Source organism: Leuresthes tenuis, unplaced genomic scaffold, assembly GCF_036924035.1.
Source record: "Leuresthes tenuis unplaced genomic scaffold, fLeuTen1.0.hap1 SCAF_9, whole genome shotgun sequence".
Lineage (NCBI taxonomy): Eukaryota > Metazoa > Chordata > Actinopteri > Atheriniformes > Atherinopsidae > Leuresthes > Leuresthes tenuis.
This window is the reverse complement of record NW_027325363.1, coordinates 36,808,112-36,831,268: the sequence shown is the minus strand read 5'-3', so window position 1 is coordinate 36,831,268 and position 23,157 is coordinate 36,808,112. Positions and strand designations below refer to the sequence as shown.

Here is a 23,157-nt window from a genome sequence, read left to right as displayed (position 1 = left end):
GGCGTTAACATTAAGAGCTGTATCTTATATGAGCAATATTTAATCATTTTTTGTTTTTGTAATGGCTATTACCCATGCAATTCGGATGGTGCATTTGATAACAAATGGGGAATTGGAATTTCTAATTTCCAATTGTCTAAAAAAGAATGCCAATCAGAAGTCACATTTCTTTGTCAGGATATAAAACATTAAAATGAGTAGTGCTAGAGCATTTTAGCTAATTTATTTTTCAAGTGAACTATGTAACTAATGATGATATTTGATGTTAATAATATCAAAGCAAAAATGCATGAGAGTTTCAACTTCATACTTACAAGCACATTGAATTGGGCATCATCTGAAGTTGAAACTAGGTGGAGATAATAAGAAAAGGCGCAGGATCACCATATGAGATGTAGTGGTTTCAAACACAATATATACTCTCAAAACAGAAAAAAAAAAGTTTCCATCATACATAATACATTGAACAAACCTGCTCTGACCGAGGTTGGATTACCAACCAGAAAAGAAAGGTAACAAAAGCTATTTAACCATAGAAGTTCAGAGGCCCAAAAGCAAAATTCTTATATATAATAATGGAATGATGTGTTTGTGAAGTACACTGTCATAACATTAAGCAAATGAACAGCCCAGCATTTGTGCCTTTACCTTTACACTTCTATACTCCTATGTTTAGATCAAAGCAACGGACAATGGCCGTCCCCAGAAGTCCTCAACAGCTCGCCTGCACATTGAGTGGCTCCGCCGTCCACCTCCATTAACTTTACCACTGCTCTTCAAAGAGCCACTCTATAATTTCACCATTATGGAGAATGACAAGGTGGCTGAGATTGTGGGTGTTGTCTCCCTACAACAGAACTCTGTCCCTGTGTGGTTCGACATAACAGGTAAAAGTCCCCTGTATGTGAAGATGATAGCGAGTGAAGAGTTTTGGTTTTGTGAGTTAGGACATATCCAGACTCAGTGGATGGTGTATATGAAGACACTGTTAGCTTGAGTTGGCATTTATGAAATTAAATAAAAGCTACTATGGCTTCAGTACATCTTTTTGTCATTCAAGTCACCAAGGCAACATTGTTTTCAGCTGCCCAGTCAAGCTACGGAAACAGTTGGACAGTCTATAAAGAATTGACTCATAGCATTGAATTCAACATAAACCTTCAAAAATATTTTTATGTTTCTAATTTTTAAGGAATAGCCTTTTAAGTTCTGGGATTTTTTTCAAGGGAGTTTATTTATCACAGAAGTTAAAGCCTTTATGTCCTTTGCAGAGGAAAACCCAACACAACTTGTGTCATCTTCTTGAAAGGCTTAACCAGATTATATCATGTCCAGTTAGATAGACACAGCAATTAGGATGGAAAGCAGTTCCCACAATACTCCAAACATCCTTAGTCTTGTTTTCATTGTGCAGTGGAAATCAATATTTATCCACGTGGACATACCAGTATAACCAGTGCTGTGCAAGAACATGTTCATAATGTTTATGTTTATGAATGGCATTGCTGATAGCTGATACTCCCCATCTAGTTCAGAACTGAAGATGCCTTTCGGATGAGAGGTGAAACGTCTCCAATGAGAAGTCCAGTTGCCCTTATTCAAATTCTTATGAAGGACAATTTAGCTTTGCTGATGTCAAAGTATCTAAAGTCATCTTTGAGCCAAGCTTTCTGTCATGATGTCACATACTTGATGATCTTTTTTATTTTAACATGACAAAATGATAATATAGCAATTTTAACTCATATTAATATTAACTCATATAATGTTGCAGTTATAAATTAAGTTTGTAAGAGCTTTAATGGATGATTTGGTGTATAAAAATGTGACCACATGGAATGCTGGGTCATGGTAAAAGTTTGCTTTAGTTGGTTTGTAACATTCCCACAGCAGACACCAAGGCACAAACTCATGAAAAGTAGCATGCTGACTAAAAATGGGTTTCAGAAGAGATGGAAGAAACTGAATGAATGAATGAATGAATGAATGAATGAATGAATGAATGAATGAATGAATGAATGAATGAATGGCCAATGTGAGAGCCTGAATATTAATTATGTCAATGACTTTGCTGAATGTTGAACATCCAAGAGTGTTCATACTATCTGTTTTCCAAGGGATTTTTGTGACTCCATTTTGTCTTTCAGACCATCCTTTTGAAGCCACTGGTAGGACCTCTCAATATCAGTCTGTGCAACATGTCCTGCATGATCTCTTCCTTCCATAATGGCACCTTTACTTTCTCCTCTTCCTTACTGGGTCAATGTTACCCGTTTACTTACCAGTTCATCATTTTGGGTCATCATTCTGTTGAACTGCTTGGCCCTTGATATTTTGTCATTTAAAGTGCTCATTCCTCCACAGCTAAAACCATTAGGCTTATTGTAACGGGTCCTGAACTTGGGGTGAAAATATCTATTCATTTTGAGGACCTTTATTGTCCTGATTTTTTAGACTTATTTTCTCTCATTTGCCCAGGTTATCAAAGTGGTTGGGTATCTGATAACCTGACAGAGCATATGTGCTGATTGCATGGACTGTGTTCTTCCAATTCAGCTGGCTCTTTGGGATCTGCCTTACTCTTTGTAGGTATTTTGTTGTGGCTTACTTCCTTTGAGCCTCTTCATGTTTAGCATTTATCTGTGAGACCCCAAATGGCCTCAAGTTGTTCAACCCCTGCTGAAAAGACTGGTTGGGTGGATCAGTAAGTTGATGTCTCGTCATTCCAGGCATTCACTTGATGTCAACCATGTAAAGGAAGTGGCTGATTTTACTCTATTTAAGATTATTTCTCTGCTGTTTCCACTCCTTGTGATGATCTGATCAAGGGGGTTAAGGCCTGTGCAGAACAGCAGCAGGGAAAGAGAATCTTTGTTAGCTATTTTAGCTATTGTTGTTGTTAGCTATTTTAATGTCTCCTAAGGCAAACTGGTCTCTGAGGCAAGGCAAGTTTATTTGTATAGCACAATTCAACAACAAGGTGATTCAACATGCTTTACAGAGACATTAAAACCGAGATAGAAAGCATGATTTAAAATTTAAACAAAAAAGAATGACAGAAGTACAATAGATAAAGTCAGAGCAATAAAGATAAGATTGAATAAAAATGTAATAAAACGATAAATATGAAAGATAAGAATAAAACTGTAAATGATGATAAAATCAGTACTTAAATTATGATTACGTTTTGAAACCCAAGCTTATTTGGAGCTTTATTCAAATGCAGCTGAAAATAGATGTGTCTTCAACCTGGACTTAAATACACTGAGTGTTTCAGCTGATCTGAGGCTTTCTGGGAGTTTGTTCCAGACATGTGGAGCATAGAAGCTGAATGCAGCTTCTCCATGTCTGGTTCTGATAAAAAAATGGATCCAGATGACCTGAGGGGTCAGTAAGGTTCATAGTGGGTCAGGAGGTCACTGATGTATTTTGGTCCAAGACCATTCAGAGCTGGACTGATGTGCTCCACTTTTTTGGTCTTAGTGAGGACTCGAACAGCTGAGTTCTGAATGAGCTGCAGTTGTCTAACTGACTTTTTAGATAGACCTGTAAAGATGCTATTACAATAACCAGACAATAATAATAAGCTTACTAAAGATGAATGCATGGACTAGTTTTTCCAGGTCCTGCTGAGACATCAGAACTTTTAACCTTGATATATTCTTAAGGTGACAGTTGGCTGACTTTGTTATTGCCTCAATGTTTTTTTCCAAATTTAGGTCTGAGTCCACCACTACACCCAGATTTCTGCCCATTTCTCTTTGACTGCAAAGACAATTACCTCAGTTTTGTTTTTGTTGAGCTCGAGAAAGTTGTGACACATCCAGTTATTAATCTCCTCGATGCATTTGCCAAGGGCCTGTTCATGGCCTCAGTCTCCTGGTAACAGAGAACTGTTACCTGGTAACTCCTCAGTCTGTGTTCAGACATATGTCATTAAACACTTTGGTCAGAGCAGTTTCAGTGCTGTGGTGCTGTCTAAAACCTGACGAGAAGGTATTATAGGAGTTATTTTGTGTTAAAAAGTAATAAGGTGTTGAAAAAATGCTTTTTCACTGATCTTAAAAACGGGAGATTTGAGATGGGCCTGTAGTTATTAATTTCTGTCTTGTCAAGATATTCCTTTTTCAGCAGAGGTTTAATTACAGCTGTTTTTAGTGGCTCTGGAAACACACTTGACATTAAGGACAAGTTCACGATCAGTAACAGGTCTGAATCCAAAATGTTTGAGAGCCCTTTGAAAAAACCTGTTGGCAGGATGTCTAAACAGCAAGAGGAGTAGTTCAGCTGACGTAAGATGTCCTGTTAATGGGTTGAAATAGTGTCATGGTGTTCAAACCGGTTTTCGGTGGACACGGTACATATGCTGAAACTGCTGCTTGTCAATTATTTTGGACTTTGTCTGTGAAGAGTTTGGCAAAGTCATTGCAGGCCATGGTGGAATGAAGTTCAGTTGACACTGACACCCGAGGGTTTGTTAGCCTGTCAACTGTAGCAAAGAAGGCCTGAGCATTATGACTGTTTTTGGTGATTATGGCAGAGACGTAGGATTTCCTTGCATTCCTCAGTTGTAAATTATGAGTATATATTGTTTATAGATGTCATAATGAACCTGGAGATTTGTTTTTCTCTATCTGCGCTCAGCTTTCCAGCACTCTCTTTTCCCATTTTTCCCCAATGTGGAATTTCGCCATGGAGACTTCCTTCCAGAGATAACCTTCACCTTAATGGGAGCAATATTATCCATAACATTTAACATTTTAGTATTGAAGCTACTGACGAGCTCACTGACTTAACCGCCGGACAGGGCAGGTGTTAAAGAGAAGACCTGGTTAAAGATCTCACTACTGTTTTCAGTTATACACCGTTTTGAGATCACTGCTGTTGAGACATTTGTGTGCACTGAGATCGTACTCTCAAAGAAAACACAGGAATGGTCAGACAGGCCCACATCAGACACAGCAATCTTTGAAATGCTCAGACCCTTAGAGATCAGTAAGTCTAGAGTGTGCCCCCTATTGTGTGTGGCCTCTGTTATATGCTGAGTCAGCCCAAAGTTGTCCAGAGTGTTCCTCAGGTCTTTAGTACCTTTATCCTGAGGGTTGTCCATATGGATGTTAAAATCACCAACAATAATTACACACAAAATCAACACAGATCATAGACAGCAGTTCACTGAGATCATCAAAAATGTCTGCACAGTATTTGGGGGGCCTGTAAACATTCAGAAACAGGAATCTGGATGAGGCCTTTAACTGTATAGGCATATATTCAAAGGACTGAAAACTTCCAGGAGATAACTGCTTACATTGAAATGATTCATTAAATAAGACTGCGATCCCTCCTCCAGTCCTGCTCACTCTGGCCTCACTGATAAAACTGAAACCAGGTGGGGTCGACTCAATGAGGGTGATTAATTAAATGATATTTAATTAATGATAATATTTAAAGATCTTTTAGAGTGCAACTCTCTGACTTTTGACTGGGCCACATTTCTCCTTCTGTCACCTAAAAGTACAGAAATTTTAAAAGTCACGACTGTCATAATCCTCGCAGCCCGGACCCTCCACACATCACACATCAGACTGCGGAGACAGAACATGATGGCGGCGTGGAGGGACAGGGAGTGGGGCTGGGTGTCGTCGCTTCGGCTGCTCTGGTGGGGGGTTTATGGGGGACAAAAAGGGATTGGGCTGGGGGGTAGATCTGAGCCCAGCGTTGACCTGCTTCATCATCTGCTCAGTGAATTTCAGGTGAGGGGAGGAGGGAGAAAGGGAGGGTGAGGAGCGCGATGACCTGTCAGGGGTTTGGGGGGCCGGGGAAGGTCCTGGTTCCTTGTCCTGGTCATTGGTGCTGTTGAAAGGGGAGGGGAAAAAACACAGCATCCAGACTATGCTCCTTGGAGGGATCAATGTGAGGACTGGGAAAAAAACCTCAGCAACATCAACAACAGCAAACATAAACTCACACCCAGCATAGAACTCAAAACATAAGCAAACATTTGCTTGCTTCACACATAAAAAGGCAAAACAACTTGAAGGCGTGGGATAGTAGTAAAGGAGGTGTGCTGCATATCTGCACGTCAGTAGATACGTGTGTCCATAAGCCCAGGGAGTCGCTTCGTCTAAACACACAATCAGTGTCTCATTTCACAGGATGTCATCACGATAACACAGCAGGCTGCCATGGAGAAGTCCTTGATCGGGTCCCAGATGGAGTCAACAATCAACAGGTGTCTGTGAAGGAAGGGAGGGAGGAAAAAGGAGTGTCTCACTGCATCAATCTTAGGGAGAGTTGTTTCAGCAGCGGCTTTGGCCAGTGCCAGTAGCAGGAATGCAGATTAGATTATGATTGTTGGGTTAGGGTGAGTAGTCGTATTTCAATGGACACGACTTACTCTGTTTGTCCATTCTGGTCACAAAAACAATCCATACGCATTTGCAAAGCCACAAGCTTCTCCAAGATGTTTTCCATATTGCAGTTAATGACAACAGTCTGAGCGCCAACAGCTCTGCCCACTTCTACAATCATGTCGGGTAGCTTGGGGCCTCGGACCACTGTCTCCGACTTCCGAATTTTCCGATACACCAGGGCAACACCTAATCCAATCAGCAGATAGCCCGTTATCATGGTTCTGAATATGTATCCTCGATCCATCGATCCTCGATGCCCTCAACGGAAAGAATCGTCAGGCACACAACCCTCCACTTCTCCCAGGAGTCCCTCATGTAACCAGTGGGGAACGTTCTGTCGTGGTAGACAGGTTCCCCCGAACTCGAGCTTCTCCTCGAGAAAATTTTGTCAATGAGGCGTAGAGAGGCCAGTTGACCAATTCCATGATTTGGATTTTGAGAGTAATGTGGAGAGAGGCACTGATGTTTGAGACAAGACAGGACAAGACGTGAAGAAAAGCAGGGAAGATAAGGGAGAGGGAATATAGAGAAGAGAAGAGAAATGCGACCGTGGGAAAAGTAAATCCATTTGCCTTAAATAGAAGCCTGCGTTCCAAAAAATGTTTTAAATTATTAATAAAATGCACTGAGTGGTCACCACATGCCAATAAAAGCCATTTATTCAGTGCCAACAACCTGCTGAATCCTTCCTCTCCTCCTCTGACGGGTGGTACAGCTCCACTGATGCTTATAGCTGCATTCAGCAAGCTCACTGTGTTTAATAATCCAATAAAGTCCTGTTTCAGAACCTCAGATTGTTGCTTGGACACATCATTTGACCCTGTGACCCTGTTTGTCACAGTTGGATTTTCATCTGCAATTTCAAGAGTTCTCTCCTTCAGATCGTTAACCATATACTTTCTTGGTCGTATTATCTGTGCTCCTTAGCTGTGTGTTAGTTTGCTCATCTCCACTCTTTTGAATCAATGGCAAGGTCATTTCATTTCCACACAGTCCATTTACCTCCACATTTACTTCTAAGCTATGAATTTTCATCTCCAGTATTGCAATCTTTTGCAGGAGGCTGAGTGATAGGTGCCCAGACACTGTAAATCAGACTTCAGCTGTGTGTAGGCCACGCACAAGGGGCACTGAAGATAAAGAACTAGAAAAAATGCTGTTTCTGTTAAAAACACTTTAATCCCAGAGATTTTTAAGTGTCCAGAAGCTATTTCAGGTATGCTTATGTGGGAAAAAGGGAAGAATCAGCATAAAATCAATGAAATAAGCAAAGTAAGCAGAGAGTACGTAAAAGAGCAACCAGAGGAAGCTGGAAACTTTTCTGAGAAGGGTCGGACTAAGAGCAGTTCAAAAACCTCAATGGAGTGCCACAAGAAGAGAAGTCACCTCGACCAGAAAGTGAAAACTAAAGCACCTCCCTGGAGCCAGGCCTCGGGGGAGCTCACAATCAAATGCCCAATTGCCAAGCCTTGGTGTGCCTAAATTGGTTCAGTCTGAAATAGTCTCCTGCAAGGAGAAAATTCAAGGTCAGGTGCAGTGAGAGCTGGGTAGCAGACGAAGGCAGGGGTATGGGCGTGCCTATTACTGGCTGTGCAGACATGGAACATCACTTTGCTGGGTGGGGACAGAGCCTGAGCTGGTGTGTGAGGTTGAGCGGTACTAACTAGATATGGTTGGGTTCACCTACATACACAATATGGGTTCTGGAACCAAACACCTCCTATTATCACATTCCATTTGCCCAGAGGAAGAGGCATTGTGTCTGTATCTGATTACTCACAAGCCCCAAGCTGGGCGCTTCATTGGAGTTCTCCCCAGTGAGCCTTTGCTTCGCTGTCGCTGCAAGGTGCCGGAGGAATAGTTTTGACTATGGTTTTTGCATATGCAACAAACAGCAGCCAGATTACCCAGCCTTCTTGGATTCTCTTGGTGGTATCCTGGAAGGGATGGACTTTTGGTTGACTTCAAGGATGCTCTTGCAAAAAATTTGGCTACAGAAAGAGAAAGCTTGTTGTGTCCCAGGTTTTGCTATCCTGAATGGAGAACTACTGACCCGAACTGGAAATTCATTGATTGATGGAGGGAGCACTTTGAGGATCTCCTTAATCCGACCAGCATGTCCTCCTTTGAGCAGGCAGAGTCTGAAGACATAGGAGAAGATTTGCCCATCACCAAAAAAGCTTCCCGGTAGAAGGATACCATGAATGAACGCAAAGGCTCTGGACATTGTGGGGCTGTCCTAGTTGACACACCTCTTCAATCTTGCATGGAGGTCTGGGACAATACCTGTAAAGTAGCAGGCTGATTTACATTTTTAAGAAGGAGGACCAGAGAGTGTATTTCAAATGTAGGGGGATCTACTCAGCCTCTGGCAAAATTACTCCAGGTTGTTGGAAAGGAGGCTCTGACTAAGCACTGAATCTTGGATTCGGGAGAAGCATTGTGGTTTGTTTGGCCAGGTCATGGAGCAGTGGACCAGTTACTCAGGTGGTCATGAGAGTTTGACCATTCCAATCTACGTGTCTTGTGGACTTGGAGAAGACTTACAACTGTGTCTTCTGAGAAATTCTGTCAAGGGTGCTGCAGAAGTACAGGGGTGTCTGTGTTCTTGGCACAAGATCAAGCTTGTTTATAGTGCATGCTGCACTACATTGAAAGGAGTCAGCTGAGATGGTTTGGGCATCTGATTAGGATGCCTTCTGATCCAAATAGGATGAGGCCTTAGGCAGACCCAGATTGCACTTGAGCGATTATGAAACCCCTCCACCTAGCACTGCCTCAGGACCTGTTGCCTCCGCAACCTGATCTCTGATCAGCACATGATAATGTATGGATAGATGAAGCATTTATGTACCCATAGCATTGAGTCGTAGGATTTATTGGGGTCAATCCAGGTGATACAAATAATCTTTTGGGAGTTATTCTTTATAATATTAGAACTAAAAGCTACACCACACAAGTGACTGCTTTTAACCCATTGTTCTGACTGCAAGTTAAGGTAGCTGCTAGGGACATCAGGGACCTCATGTAAAAAGGGTGCGTACGCACTAAAAAGTGGTGTACGCTCTTTTTCACGTCAATGATCAGATGTATTAAGAATGAAAGGGCCATGGAAATGTGCGGTGCCTCACACCAACTTCATGGCTGGGGTATGCACTTTTCTACAGCTGTTCATTCTTTGGCAACACTTAGAGCAGATATTGGAAAGCTGTTATAATAATTAAATATGGAAGTAATTAGACCTCAGACTGTGATGTACACATTTGAGACATATGAACAATTAATATTGATAATAAATTAACAAACCCATGTGTCTGCAATTACTCGAGTGGATATAAAACCCCGCGCAAAGTGGTGCAATGCATGCTATTAAAAACAATGGCTGATTTAGCAATATTAGACTTTGCAAATGGTGCAATTTGAAGAGAGCGTATGTTTAGAGAGAGAGGATTTGCTGGCACATGATGGCTCATCAGCCTCTTTTGAGGGCAATCCTCCTGGAACTGTGCACAGAGCTGTGGCCAGCGTTGGAACGCAACACAGAAGCCAACTAGTTGGGACTGCGCCAGTCGACCCTGAACCGAGCCATGCCAGTCGAGTGGGACGGAATTATCCGCATCTCAGCCAGGTATATCAAATTCCCATACAATGCAGTCAACCAGGCCAACATTAAAGCGCAATTTGCAGTGAAAGTCGGTTTTCTTAATGTAATCGGAGCTAACGACTGCGCACACATTGCTATAAAAGCGCCATCACAAGATGAATTTGTATATGTCAGAAAACATTTTCACTTGATCAATGTACAGATCATATGTGATACGCAAATGCAATTAACCAACATTGTGAAGGTGGCCTGGTTCAACACACAATTCATACATTCTGAGTAAAAGCATTGTTGGGAACAGACTACATGCTGGCACTGTGCACGTTAGGTGGCTTCTTAGTGAGTAACTTTATTTGTGTAATTGTCCTAATATTATTCCCCTTGACGTGCATCGAGCATGTGTGCCCCCATTTTCTGTCCCATCTTCACTAGTCGGTGGTTAAAGTTATTTTCTTGTTGTTTTTTGATGATTAAAATGCAGCTTAAGATCTTTATAACAAATCCCTGATTGTCTGTGTGCAAATGTTAATAACCCCGTGCATAAAGTGTGAAATGTCTAAATCAGCCTCATCTTTTCCCCAGCGCACTTCTGCACTAGGTTACTGTATGAACACATTTGTTGTGAGTTAAACAAATTTACCTTGGAGGTAATCAGAGTCACCCACATGTGCTCCCACCACCCCTGAGAGAGCAGTGTCAACCAAGGGCATAAGTTTGGTCTCATCTTTGGGAGGCACACTTCCCAGCAACCCCCCCGATTATCTTGTGTCAGCTCCGCTCAGTAGAGCACACAAAGCCGACAGTAGACAAGATGTATTTTCAAAATAATGCATCAATGAATAAAATGTAGACTTGTAAATGTAATGTAAACTTATTAGAAAACACCTTATCCGACACTACATCCGAGATTTAGGCTTTATGGAACCAACTTTGTTTATAATTTAAAAAATGGAGAGAAAAAGACATCTGATATGAAAATGCTAATTTAAAATAAAACTAGCCTCCTAGCCCACATTACATTCACACCATAACACCTTAATAACACTTTTCCATAGTAGAATGAGTGATTATGTTAGGCTAGAAGGCTAGCATAGTGTGGGTAGTTAGCTTCTACTTACTCTAAGGGTGGTGAAATAACTTTGAAGTCTCTTTTCTTTTTTCCTTGAGCCTCTTTTTAAAAACATCAACAGTCTCTGCGGCCCAGGGGTTCTCCGGCAGGCTGTTCCACAATCGGGGGCCATAATAACTCGGGGGCCATGTGTTTTAGATTGAACACGTGGTATGGTTAAAAGGCCAGTGTCAGAAGACCTCAGGGTCCGTGAGGGTTGATATGATCAAAGTAAGTCCGATAAATAAGAAGGCCCAAAATCGTTAAGACATCTAAAAATTAGTAAAAGAACCTTAAAATTGATCCTGAAACGTACGGGGAGCCAATGGCGCGAAACTGGTGTAATGTGCTCCCGCCTTCTGGTCCTTGTCAGCAATCATTAGGTGCTCGCCTCAAATTCTATTGCTTACTATCTACAGGGCCCCGAAACACTCAGCTAAAACTTTTCTTGAAGAACTGGGTGAACTGCTATCAGCCACTTGCCTGAAAATAATTATAAATAATCACACTTGTGTTCTCTTTGAGAATGCACTCACAGACACCTTGAACCCACCATCTGCTTCTGTAGAAATTTTAATGGATGATTTTAACTCAAACATGGTTAATATAATGAATGATATTGCTCCTTTTAAGACCAAAAGAGCTACTGAGAAGCAGAAAGCTCCATGGAAATCTAATCCAACGGTCAATCTCCTAAAGAGAGATTGCAGGCGGACAGAAAGAAAATGGCGTAAATAATCTTGAAACACATAAAGAAATACAATTCTGAAATCTGCAAGGCCAGACAGTTGTTATTTTCAAACATCATCAGTAATAACATCAATAATGCTAGAGTTATTTTTTCAACAGTTGAAAAGCTAACCAAACCCCCTCCGCACATAGAACCTAAGTTTATTTCGACAGAAAAGTGCAATGAATTTGCATAATTTTTTAAGGAGAAAATTTATAAAATCAGGCTGAGTATATCAATACAGATGCAGACCGCCCCTGAGCCACCAGCTACAACAAAGGCCTCATTCTATGTTGGTATTTAGCTTGGTGGACGCTGAGACCCTTACAAAAACAGTAGAAAGCCTTAGTTCTTCCACATGTGAATTGGACATTCTACCCACCAGCTTTCTTAAATCTGTGATTCACCTCATAACGACAGACCTGCTCAGAATCATAAATGCATCATTATTGACTGGCACATTTCCCAGCTCCCTGAAGACTGCTTTAAAACCTCTGTTGAAAAAGAATAACCTCGATGCCTCCATTTTAAACAACTATAGGTCCATATCTAATCTGCCATTCATAGGTAAAATTATTGAAAAAAATGTTTTTAACTAGCTGACAGCTTTTTTAACACTTAATAACTATTTTGAAAATAACTGCCTTTTCAGTCAGGCTTTCGTGCTAATCATAGCACAGAAATGGCCTTAGTTAAAGTTGTTAATGACATATGACTTAACACAGACGTTGGTAAAGCATCGGTGCTCGTGTTGTTGGACCTTAGTGCAGCGTTTAACACGGTGAACCACTGCATTTTACTCGAGCGACTATAAAACTGGGTTGGCTTCTCTGGTGCTGTTCTCAAGTGGCTACCTTCCTACCTCCATGACACGAGTTTCTATGTTGCAGTGGGAAATTGTACCTCAGCACCTATGTCCATACCATGTGGAGTCCCCCAGGGTTCAATTCTGGGTCCACTTCTTTTTAATCTTTATATGCTCCCACTTGGACAAATTGAATAATCATATCTCCTATCATAGCTACGCTGATGACACGCAAATCTATCTGACCTTGTCACCTCATGACCATGACCCCCTTGAATCTCTTTGCAACTGCATTGAGCAAATTAATCACTGGTTGTCACATAATTTCATAAACAAAGAGAAGACTGAAATAATCATCTTTGGTGAGAAAGAGGAAAGGTACAGGATTGTCACCATTCTCAAAAAGAAAGGACTTAATACAAAGGATATTGTATTGACTGATCCTCGCCTTTGGAACAATCTACCACCGGAACTCAGGAACACTACTTCACCCCCACACTTCAAATCCAAACTCAAAACCTACCTTTTCAAACTTGCCTTTTCCTTATGATTTCATTTGCACTGTGTAATTTTAACCTGATTTTGTTATCATTGTTTGTTAACCTATGTACGGTGACCTTGAGTGTCCAGAAAGACGCTTACAAATTGTCAGTTACCAGAGAGGGATTCAGGACGCAGGTGCAGGGTCGTGGTTTCAAGGTGGTTTATTTAAATAACCAAACACAAGACAGAACACGGCACTGCAGGGCGATCTCCCGCAGCGCAAACGAAAAGGGCTATAAACGCCTAAGCGCTCTCCTCTGTAACTAAAGTGGAGGAGGAGTGCGGCTATGAAAGTTAACAAACTTAAAATCTCTTCACAATGTGGTTGGTGGCTTAGTGGGTTAAGCAGACGTCCCATATACAGAGGCTAGTCCTCGATGCAGTTGGCCCCTGTTCGAGTCCCAAACTGGACGGCCATTTGCTGCATGTCACTCCCATTCTCTCCTGCCCTGTTTCCTGTCTCTCTCCACTGTCCTATCAATAAAGGCATTGAAAAGCCCCAAAAAAATACTTTAAAAAAAAAAAAAATGAGGCGGATAAAACAAAGGTGCACTCGTTACAATAACAGAGGCTCTATGAAACTTTAACTTAACGCTCTCCTTTAACGGAGGCGACCATGACAAGTATAACGAAAAATCACTCCGTGAAAATGGAGGAAAAACAAAGCTATGAAACTTACCGTTCAATAAATAACTAAGGCTATGGTACAAGGATAAATTACAACACAAGACCGCACTGCAGGAGAGTCGCTCGCTGCAGGCTCGTGGAAACTGTGGAGACAAGAGAAGGTGGCTGGTAATGACGCTCGAACAGAGACAACATACTGGCACAAGACAAGGGAAACGCAGACTATTTGAACACACGAGGGACCAAGGGGAACAGGTGAAAACACTTGGAATCAGGGAAGACAATCAGACGCTTGACACGGGAGGAAGGGCAAGTCACCTGAAACGAGAGGACAAAATTAGTGCTTTTTCAAAATAAAACAAGAAATGACGAGACAAGACGTAAAACGGAAAATAAACCGTGACACAAATAAAATGTATTATTATTATTATTATATGATTATAAATCTCGGTGTCCTCATAGACAATGATCTAAATTTTAACAATCACATGAAAGCAATAACTAAGTATGCATTCTACCATCTTAAAAACATTGACAGGCTTAAGGGGTTTATGTCCAAATATGATATTGAGAAATTAGTTCATGCTTTTATTTCTAGTAGGGTCGACTACTGTAATAGGCTGTTCATGGATCTTCCAAAAAAGACCCTTAAACAGCTCCAAATGAGACAAAATTCAGCAGCAAGAATACTTACAAAAACAAAACGAACAGAGCACATAACCCCCATATTGAAATCCCTCCACTGGCTTCCAGTGAGTTACAGGATTAATTTTAAAGCACTGCTGCTGGTTTTTAAATCACTTAATGGGACAGGGCCAAGGTATCTAACATATATATTTCAGCTATATATATCACTCAGGTCACAACAAAAGTTAATTGTAGACATTGTATGTGAGTACTAAATATGGTGAGGCAGCACTCAGTTACAATGCTGCTCACCTCTTGAACCAACTCCCTGAAAGCATCCAGAAAGCCCCAACAGTCTCTTGTTTTAAATCTAGATTTAAGACTGAACGTTTTTTTCTTTGTTTCCAAAGTTTTATTTTGTATTATGTTCATGTTTTTATGCTTTTATTGACTGTTTTTATGTTTTTGTCTTTCTATGTTTTAGTTATCTTTTAACTATTTTACTTATTTTTTTATTATTATTTTTATTTTTACTTTTAATGATCATCGAGTGACTGCGTATTTGTATTTTGTATATCTGTGTGAAGCACTTTGAATTTGAATTGTATGAAATGTACTATATAAATAAACTGCCTTGCCTTGCTATGTAAAATATTGAATTTTAAATATTGGGTTTCAAAGTTTGCATTTGCATGCAAATATTTGCAAATAATAAAATTCCTATATTTAATTCAATACAATGCACATAGAGCATATCAAGTACTGAAACTCAGGAAGTATATTCTCTATATCTGCTCAGAATCATGGATAGTAGTATAATGCGCTAAATAAAAAAAAATAATAAAGAGGTTTGAAACAAAGAGAGCATCTCAGAAAAGCTTAGCCTTAGACCTTAGACTGCATGAACAAATAGTTCAACTATTGAAAATCTAAGATTGCATTAACTGTAGAAAATGCTGTGATTTCCAAAAAAATTCACACACTCAGTTGAAGTGGCTAAAGCCAACAGGTCCCTCTTGCTGGCTACTAGAAATAATAATGCGATTATGCAACTTGGCATGTCCTGCATCAATCTCTTCATCACCATCCACTGAATCCATAGACACTGAGCTTGCTTGTCTATGCGTGTGAGAAAATATATTTTGAACTATTTGTTTGGATTTGCTCACCAGTTGCCTCCTTGGAGCTATGTGTCTTTTTACAATTTGTATATTCCACCATACAAAGTAGGAACTTACCCCTTTAATTTCATCTTCCTAGCACACAGTGTGGCTCCAATTTGCAGCCTTGTGATTATTTGAGAGCCTACTCTTCCAAGTGGACGAGAACTCATGATAAGCTTTTTGCCTATTGACTTTGCTGTTTTAAAAGTAACAAAACAGGGCACCCAAACATCAGTTTCTTTCTTATTAATTGGATAATTTGGGGGGTATAATGTGCCACTAATCCCTTGTACTTAATACAACAAATTAATGGCAAATCATTGTTCCTCGATAATAAAAACGCTCCTTTGAGTAATCATTTGTATCTGTGTTTTTCTGTATATAAACTTTAAAGAATACTATAGAAGTTTGTGAATCTTAAAGTTTGCTTCTGATTCATTTTGAAGTACATTGACTTTAGTAATACGTATTTATAGGCCTGAAACTGCCCTGGAGAACCCAGGGTCTGAGATAAGGTTTTTACCTTTGGCATCCAGCCCCACACTGCACTGTTTTGCTTTATGGTCGCTTGACATTTCTGTGGGCTTTTGATGATGTTTCACAACAACAACAAATTCATGTTTTTTTGAGAGTGGGGTGACATTCCACAACTGTAAGTTGTGCCTAAAAGAAACCATTTGTTGTGTTTTTTCATTGCCTATGCCTTTCAAAAATGGTTTTGTCTTACCCTCTCTGTCACCCTCTCTCCCCTTTCTTTCTTCAATGCTTCATGCCTGAAAGGTTTCAGGTTTCTCCATGAGATGTTCTATATTCTGCATAGCACTTGTGTCAGGAACTGTTCCTCAGAAGGTATGGTGTTTCCAACTTCCACTACCAGTTTTCCATTTTCTCATTGCTGGCACCCATAGTTCTTGTTCTTATCATCATTGCTGCTAAATTGAGTACATCAAAAAGAATCTCAGACAAGATGGATGTGTATGTATGCATGAATTTATGTCAGTCCCATCAATGTATGTGCATGATGTGCATGTGTTTCACAGTAATCAACTGTATTGTTAAGGTTACCTAAAGGAATGAAGGATATTTTGATGTGATACTGAAAAAATGTGCTGTAATCTGATTGATGGCTGGATTCTATCATTCTGGTTGAATAAGGTTTTTCAGCAGAATGTAGTTAGAATTGAAGCAAGACTTTAACATAACTGGGCAGATAAAATTTGAAAGTAGGTGTGCAGTTCATTGGGATATTTAAAAAACAAAGAGCATTGGACAAAAGTCTGCCAAGCCTTAGATACTAAAACAGTTGGTACAAGCAAAAACAATACAAGATGAAAACACTGATATAGACTAATGTCAACAACATCAAGGTGCATTACATTGTAGGTCGTGCTTGGCATCTTCGAAGGCCTGGTCACAAGCTCCACTTGTAAAAAGTAGCTAGCGTCCAACACAAACAGTTGTTTTGGGAAGAAAACATAGACAGAGAAGTATCACAAAGTTGTTGAGGACATCTATATATGGCATCAGACCTGTCAGGCAGTCTGTGTAGCTATATGATATTTTAAGTATCAGTTATCAAAGTCTAAAATAGAGAATTAATACAGGTGACTACAACAACCACTTACTACAAAATTAGCTATAATTTGTTGTCAAAGATTATTGATTATGAAAGGGATGCAAAAGGGCACTTGATGGCCAACTATATACTGTGAATATCTGCCTCATTCTTTGAGTAAGTGCAGTAGTACAGCAATATCAAGACCAAAATACATTCAGATTTAGAGATGTTTACAAAACTAGTGTGGACTGGCAGTCAGAATGTTAATATATCACAGCCTTAATCTCTTATCACTTGGCAGCTGTAGTGTCAGCTTCTGTCTACACAAACATAGGTATTTTAACACACAGAGCTTTGTCTGTGCACTTTTGTCCATTGTTCACAAGGAAAAACAGTTTTTGGTCACTGAAAAGAGATCTTTTGAAAAACCTCATCCAAGGTGAATAGCCTTTAAATTGTAGTTCCAGTGTTGTGTCAACAGATAGTGTAATTTTTGGCTTGCCTTTTCGGTTGCACGGTACAAAATATACAGTGGCTAGCTAAAGTGTTCACATGCTGGCTTTTTTTTTTATTCTATTGAGTTACAACCTGATGTGTAAAATTAATTAATTTCATGTAAAAAAAAAAGAAAAAAAAAGAATAATCCTCCATCCATCCATTTTCTATACTCTCTTAATCCGTCAGTTGGGTTGTGGGGGGGCTGGAGCCTATCCCAGCGGTTATCGGGCATTTCTTTAATAATTCACCCATTTGGCTTTTGGCGAACTCTAAATGTACTTTTTTTCTTCTTTTTCTTCTACTTCTTTTTATCGTTATTATTATCATTATAGTCTTTGTTATTTAGAAACTATATCTTTTTTTCTGACCAGTCCTCTGTGAAGCCTAGCTTTATGGAGTGTATGGCTTATGGTGATCCTATGAACCAATACACCAGTTTGTTTGAGTTTTCCAGCTCCTTTAGTGTTACTTTGGTCCCTTTGTTCCCTCTTTGCCAAGTCTGTGAGTTCCAGTGGATGGCCTTCTTTGGAGAGGGCATGTTTGGAGAGCTTCGTGGTCTTCATGGCATTGCTTCCTTGATGGTGCCTCTTGATTAGTGGTGTTTGAGACTATGCGGCCTTTCAGAACAGGTGTATATATACACTGAGATCATTGTGACTTCTGAAGGCAACTGATAGCACCAGATCTTATTTAGAGGCTTCATAGCAAATGGGATGAATACATATGCACATTCCACTGCTCACTGGTGTATTTTAAAAAATATTTTTTGTCCATTTCACATCACACATTTTAACTATTTGATGTATTTTAAACTTTAAAAAATTAGTTTGCATTAAAGGTTGTAATGAAATAAAATTGCAAAAAATGCCAAGGGAGAACAATTTTGCAGGTGACTGTGGATACATATCCCCTTTGTTTACATGGTAAAGGCAGACACTGTTTATATCCTGTTAACAGGACACATACAGAGTAGCTGTGTTTTTTAATGCTACTTGCATAGGATGTGCACATATTTAATTTGGGTAGTTATAATCTTGTGTCTGATTGATGGCTTGTTTGGAGTTTATAGAATAAGTCATTTTTGTGTGATAGAGAAGCCTATTCCCATTAGAAGCTACTCATTGTTCTATCACACTTTCTAAGGCATATTAATGAGTAGTGTATGTGCAATGAATGCTTGTGGTTGTCACTCAGTGCTCCTTACTAGAGGGGTTATATCAACCACTCAGACCACTCAGAGATTTTACAGGTTGTTTTCAAAACAGCCAGGTGAAAAATGTCAGATCGTGTTAATATATAGTGTTAAATAACTTTAAACCATAAACGTGCTATCTATATTCTTGTGTATATACTAACATATTTCACACAATAATTTGAACTGGTTTTAGTATTTTTGTATGATTTACTCTGGGCACCTCTTCTTTCTATCTAACATACCTTTTTGGAGCAGGAGGAAACAGCGGCACTGCATTTGATGTAGAAAAAGTGGTGGGTACCATCATAATCGCCAAGCCTTTGGATGCTGAACAGTGCACCTTCTACAACCTGACAGTGCTGGCCACAGATGGCACTAACACTGCATATTCACAGGTAACACTTTTCCTCATTTTATTTCTTCTTTTCTATTATTTGTTTGCATGCTTAAAATTTAAAACCTCATCACTAATTTTGAAACAAAATATGCTAATATCCCAGATGTCACAGAAACAATAACCATTTATGATTGGGTTTGGTTATTAGAGGGTACAAATGTAAACAGAAAAAAACAATACAAAAAAGAGGAGGGATAAAACCAGTTCATGGTAAAAAGACTCGTATAGCGTCTAGTTGAGCAATCAAAGCGCTTTCACACTACATGCCATATTCACCCATTCACTCACACAGCATGCTACACAGTGCTTTGTTCGAAGCATTCACACACATATGCACACATATACTGATTGACGCATCAGTAGGCAACGTAGGGTTCGGTGTCTTACCCAAGGACAATTCGTGTGGTCTGGAGAAGTCGAGAGTCAAAAGGTCCACCGCCCTTCCGATTAGTAGGCTATGCTCTTCCTCTTCCTTTATGTTAGATGGCTCGAGATAATGGTTAATATGACAGTGATCAAAAATGTAACCCTAACCCAGGCTTTCATACTATGTGCACATTGACAAATCAAGTGGTTGTTTTATTAATCATTGACACTTCATTCAATAAATTGAGTGGGTTATTTGAATGAAGAAGTGTATATAAATATAAAAGTCATTGTGGCATAAATCAGAAGCATCACAATAAAGAACGATCAATATTCCCCTAACAGAAAATTGTCACAGTTTAGTCATCCAACCATCAGTAATTTTCCATTGATCCTGCTTCTGCCCCACTCAGCCTGTCAGTAACACACACCTCATCAGTTAACTCCACTCACCTGTGCACACAGCTGCCTCTCATCACATGCAATCAGCCCAGCATATAGTCACCAGCTCCACACTCTATCCTTTGCCAGATTGTTCTTTGCCATGCAAGTCTTTCCAGCGTTCTCCTGCCAGCTTTACCGGTACCGACCTCGCCTGTCCCTGATTCCCTGCTTCGTCTGCCTCCTGATAAATTCGACCCAGCCTTCTGTCCCTGACCAAGAACTTTGCCTCTCCTCTCCTGATTCCTGTTTGCCGGTTTCTAAACCGTTTGTCTGTCTGCCAGAGTTTCAGTAAAGCCTTGAACTTTTTACCACTATCTTCTGACTCCTTTGTACTGCAATTAGGTCCATACACCACCCGTTACAGTACAATCTGGCCAGACATGGACCCAGCAGGACCAACCTCACCACAGGATCGGTTTGAGAGGATTGAGCATGCGCTCATGCAACAGCAGCAGAGAATGGAGGAGGCTGATGCATATGCCAGACGAGCTACAGAGGCCAACACCAATGACTTTGCAGCCCTCTCTGCCCAGTTGCAACAGCTGATGTCCACTCGCCCTCCTGCAGTTCCAGTCCCCACACTGGAGACTCCTGCTCCAGCTCTGCCACAGCCCAGAATGATCTCCGAGCCCAGAGTGGGAACCCCTGAGCGATATGATGGAAACCCTGAACTCTGCGGTTCATTCCTGACCTCCTGCTCCTCACTCTTCGGCCTGCAGCCATACACGTTCGCCACCGAGGATGCCAGGGTGGCATACGTAATTAGCAACCTGACCGGCAGAGCCCTCCTCTGGGGAACAGCAGAGTGGGAGAGGCGGACTTCCGCTTGTGCATAATTCCAGGCCTTCTCTGAAGAACTACGCAAGGTGTTCGGGTTGGGCACTTCCGGATCTGATGCCGCCCGTGATCTGCTCTCCCTGCGCCAAGGGAACCAGTCAGTGGCTGACTTCCGGACCAGGGCCCGTCGAAGCGACTGGAACACTGCGGCTCTGCGCGATGCTTTTCTGCATGGTTTGGCAGACTACATCAAAGATGAACTGGTTTCCTATCCTCTACCTTCCACACTGGACAGTCTCATTGAACTTACTGTTCGGCTGGACCTCCGCATACAGGCCCGGAGAAGGGAGAGGAGACAGAACACTCCTGGTCATCTCGACCCAGCCCGCTGGCCAGGTTACTCATCTGCTTCCGGTTCCTCTTTACCCGTTATGGATATTGGCGTAGAGTCTGAGCCCATGCAGGTGGGCCGCACCAAGCTTACACCCGAAGAGCGAGAGTGCCGCCGTAAGGGGAATCTGTGTATGTACTGTGGACAAGCTGGACATTTTATCTCCCGCTGCCCGTTAAAAGACAGGGCTCACCAGTGAGTGATGAAGTGCTGGTGAGTCACACGGCAGCAAAGTCTTCCTCCTCAAGCTTACGCCCTCTGTTCCAAGTCAAGCTCCTCCTTCCTGGTGGTGCACACACCCTGCCCACTTTTATAGACTCTGGTGCAGATGCCAACATTATGGCCGAGAGCTTAGCCATACAACTCTGACTTAAGAAGATTCCACTTGACACCCTAATTCCTGCGAAAGCCCTTGATGGCCATCTTCTGGAGACTGTCACTCACCAGACTTCTCCTGTCCACATGCTCCTTTCCGGTAACTACCATGAGACCATCCAGTTTCACCTCCTGTCATCTTCCAACATTCCACTGATCTTAGGCTACCCTTGGCTACGTCGACACAGCCCCCACATCGACTGGGCCACAGGGGGCATCCTCGGTTGGAAGAACTCCTGCCACCAGGTCTGCCTTAAAGAGGCCTCTGTACCCCAGCAGACAACGCACTCTAGTTCCTGCCCTGACTTGTCCAGAGTTCCTGCCGAGTACCATGACTTCCGGGAGGTGTTCAGTAAAACTAAGGCGATTTCATTGCCCCCTCATCGGCCTTATGACTGTTCCATTGACCTGATGCCTGGCACTTCACCTCCCAAGGGGCGTCTGTACTCCCTGTCTGGTCCTGAATGGGAGTTCATGGAGTCTTACATCAATGACTCCCTGGCTGCCGGTATTATCCGACCCTCGTCGTCTCCTACTTGGGCAGGATTTTTCTTTGTCGAGAAGAAGGACAAGACCCTGCGCCCCTGTATTGATTACCGGGGACTTAATGACATTACTATAAAGAACCGGTACCCTCTTCCCCTCATCTCCTCAGCCTTTGAGTTACTTCAAGGAGTCATGATCTTCACCAAGCTCGACCTCCGTAACGCCTACCACCTTGTCCGCATCCGAGAGGGGGATGAATGGAAAACTGCTTTTAACACGCCAACCGGACATTATGAATATTTGGTGATGCCATTCGGCCTCACCAATGCCCCGGCAGTTTTCCAGGCCTTGGTCAACGACCTCCTCAGAGACATGATCGACAAATATGTTTTCGTCTATTTGGACGACATCCTCATTTTTTCTAAGTCCCGCGAAGAACATATCCACCATGTCCAGACGGTCCTCCAACGCTTGCTGGAGAACTCCCTTTTCATGAAGGCCGAAAAGTGTGAGTTTCACTCACAGACTGTGTCATTCCTGGGTTACATTGGGACTCAGGGTCACCTGGAGATGGATCCTGCCAAAGTGGACGCAGTTAGGTGCTGGCCAGTCCCTGAAACCCGTAAGAAGCTGCAGCAGTTCCTGGGCTTTGCCAATTTTTACAGGCGTTTCATCCGGAACTATAGCTCCATCGCTGCCCCTCTCACAGCCCTGACATCCTCCAAGACTTCCTTCCGATGGTCCCATTCTGCAGATACAGCCTTTCAGACCCTGAGGGACCGCTTCAGTTCTGCACCCATCCTCCAAGTTCCTGATGCCGAACGGCAGTTCATCGTAGAGGTGGATGCATCTGACATGGGTGTAGGGGCTGTGCTGTCCCAGCGAGCAGCCAGTGACCAGAAGATCCACCCATGTGCCTTTTTCTCCCCAGCCGAGAGAAATTATGACATTGGTAACCGGGAACTCCTTGCTGTTAAACTGGCCCTGGAGGAGTGGTGGCACTGGCTGGAGGGAACCAAGCAGCCCTTCCTGGTGTGGACGGACCACAAG

General features: G+C 41.7%; 1 protein-coding gene across 2 annotated transcripts in view; it reads left to right on the top strand.

Annotated features, from left to right (window-relative positions):
- Positions 1-23,157, top strand: part of LOC140314812 (protocadherin Fat 3-like) — a 217,785-nt gene that overhangs the window by 63,735 nt on the left and 130,893 nt on the right. For both annotated transcript variants that reach the window (XM_072393187.1, XM_072393186.1), the window contains exons 6-8: positions 677-887; positions 16,401-16,469; positions 19,127-19,266. In XM_072393187.1, the coding sequence (XP_072249288.1) occupies positions 677-887; positions 16,401-16,469; positions 19,127-19,266 (420 nt within the window). The remainder of the gene's footprint in view (positions 1-676; positions 888-16,400; positions 16,470-19,126; positions 19,267-23,157) is intronic.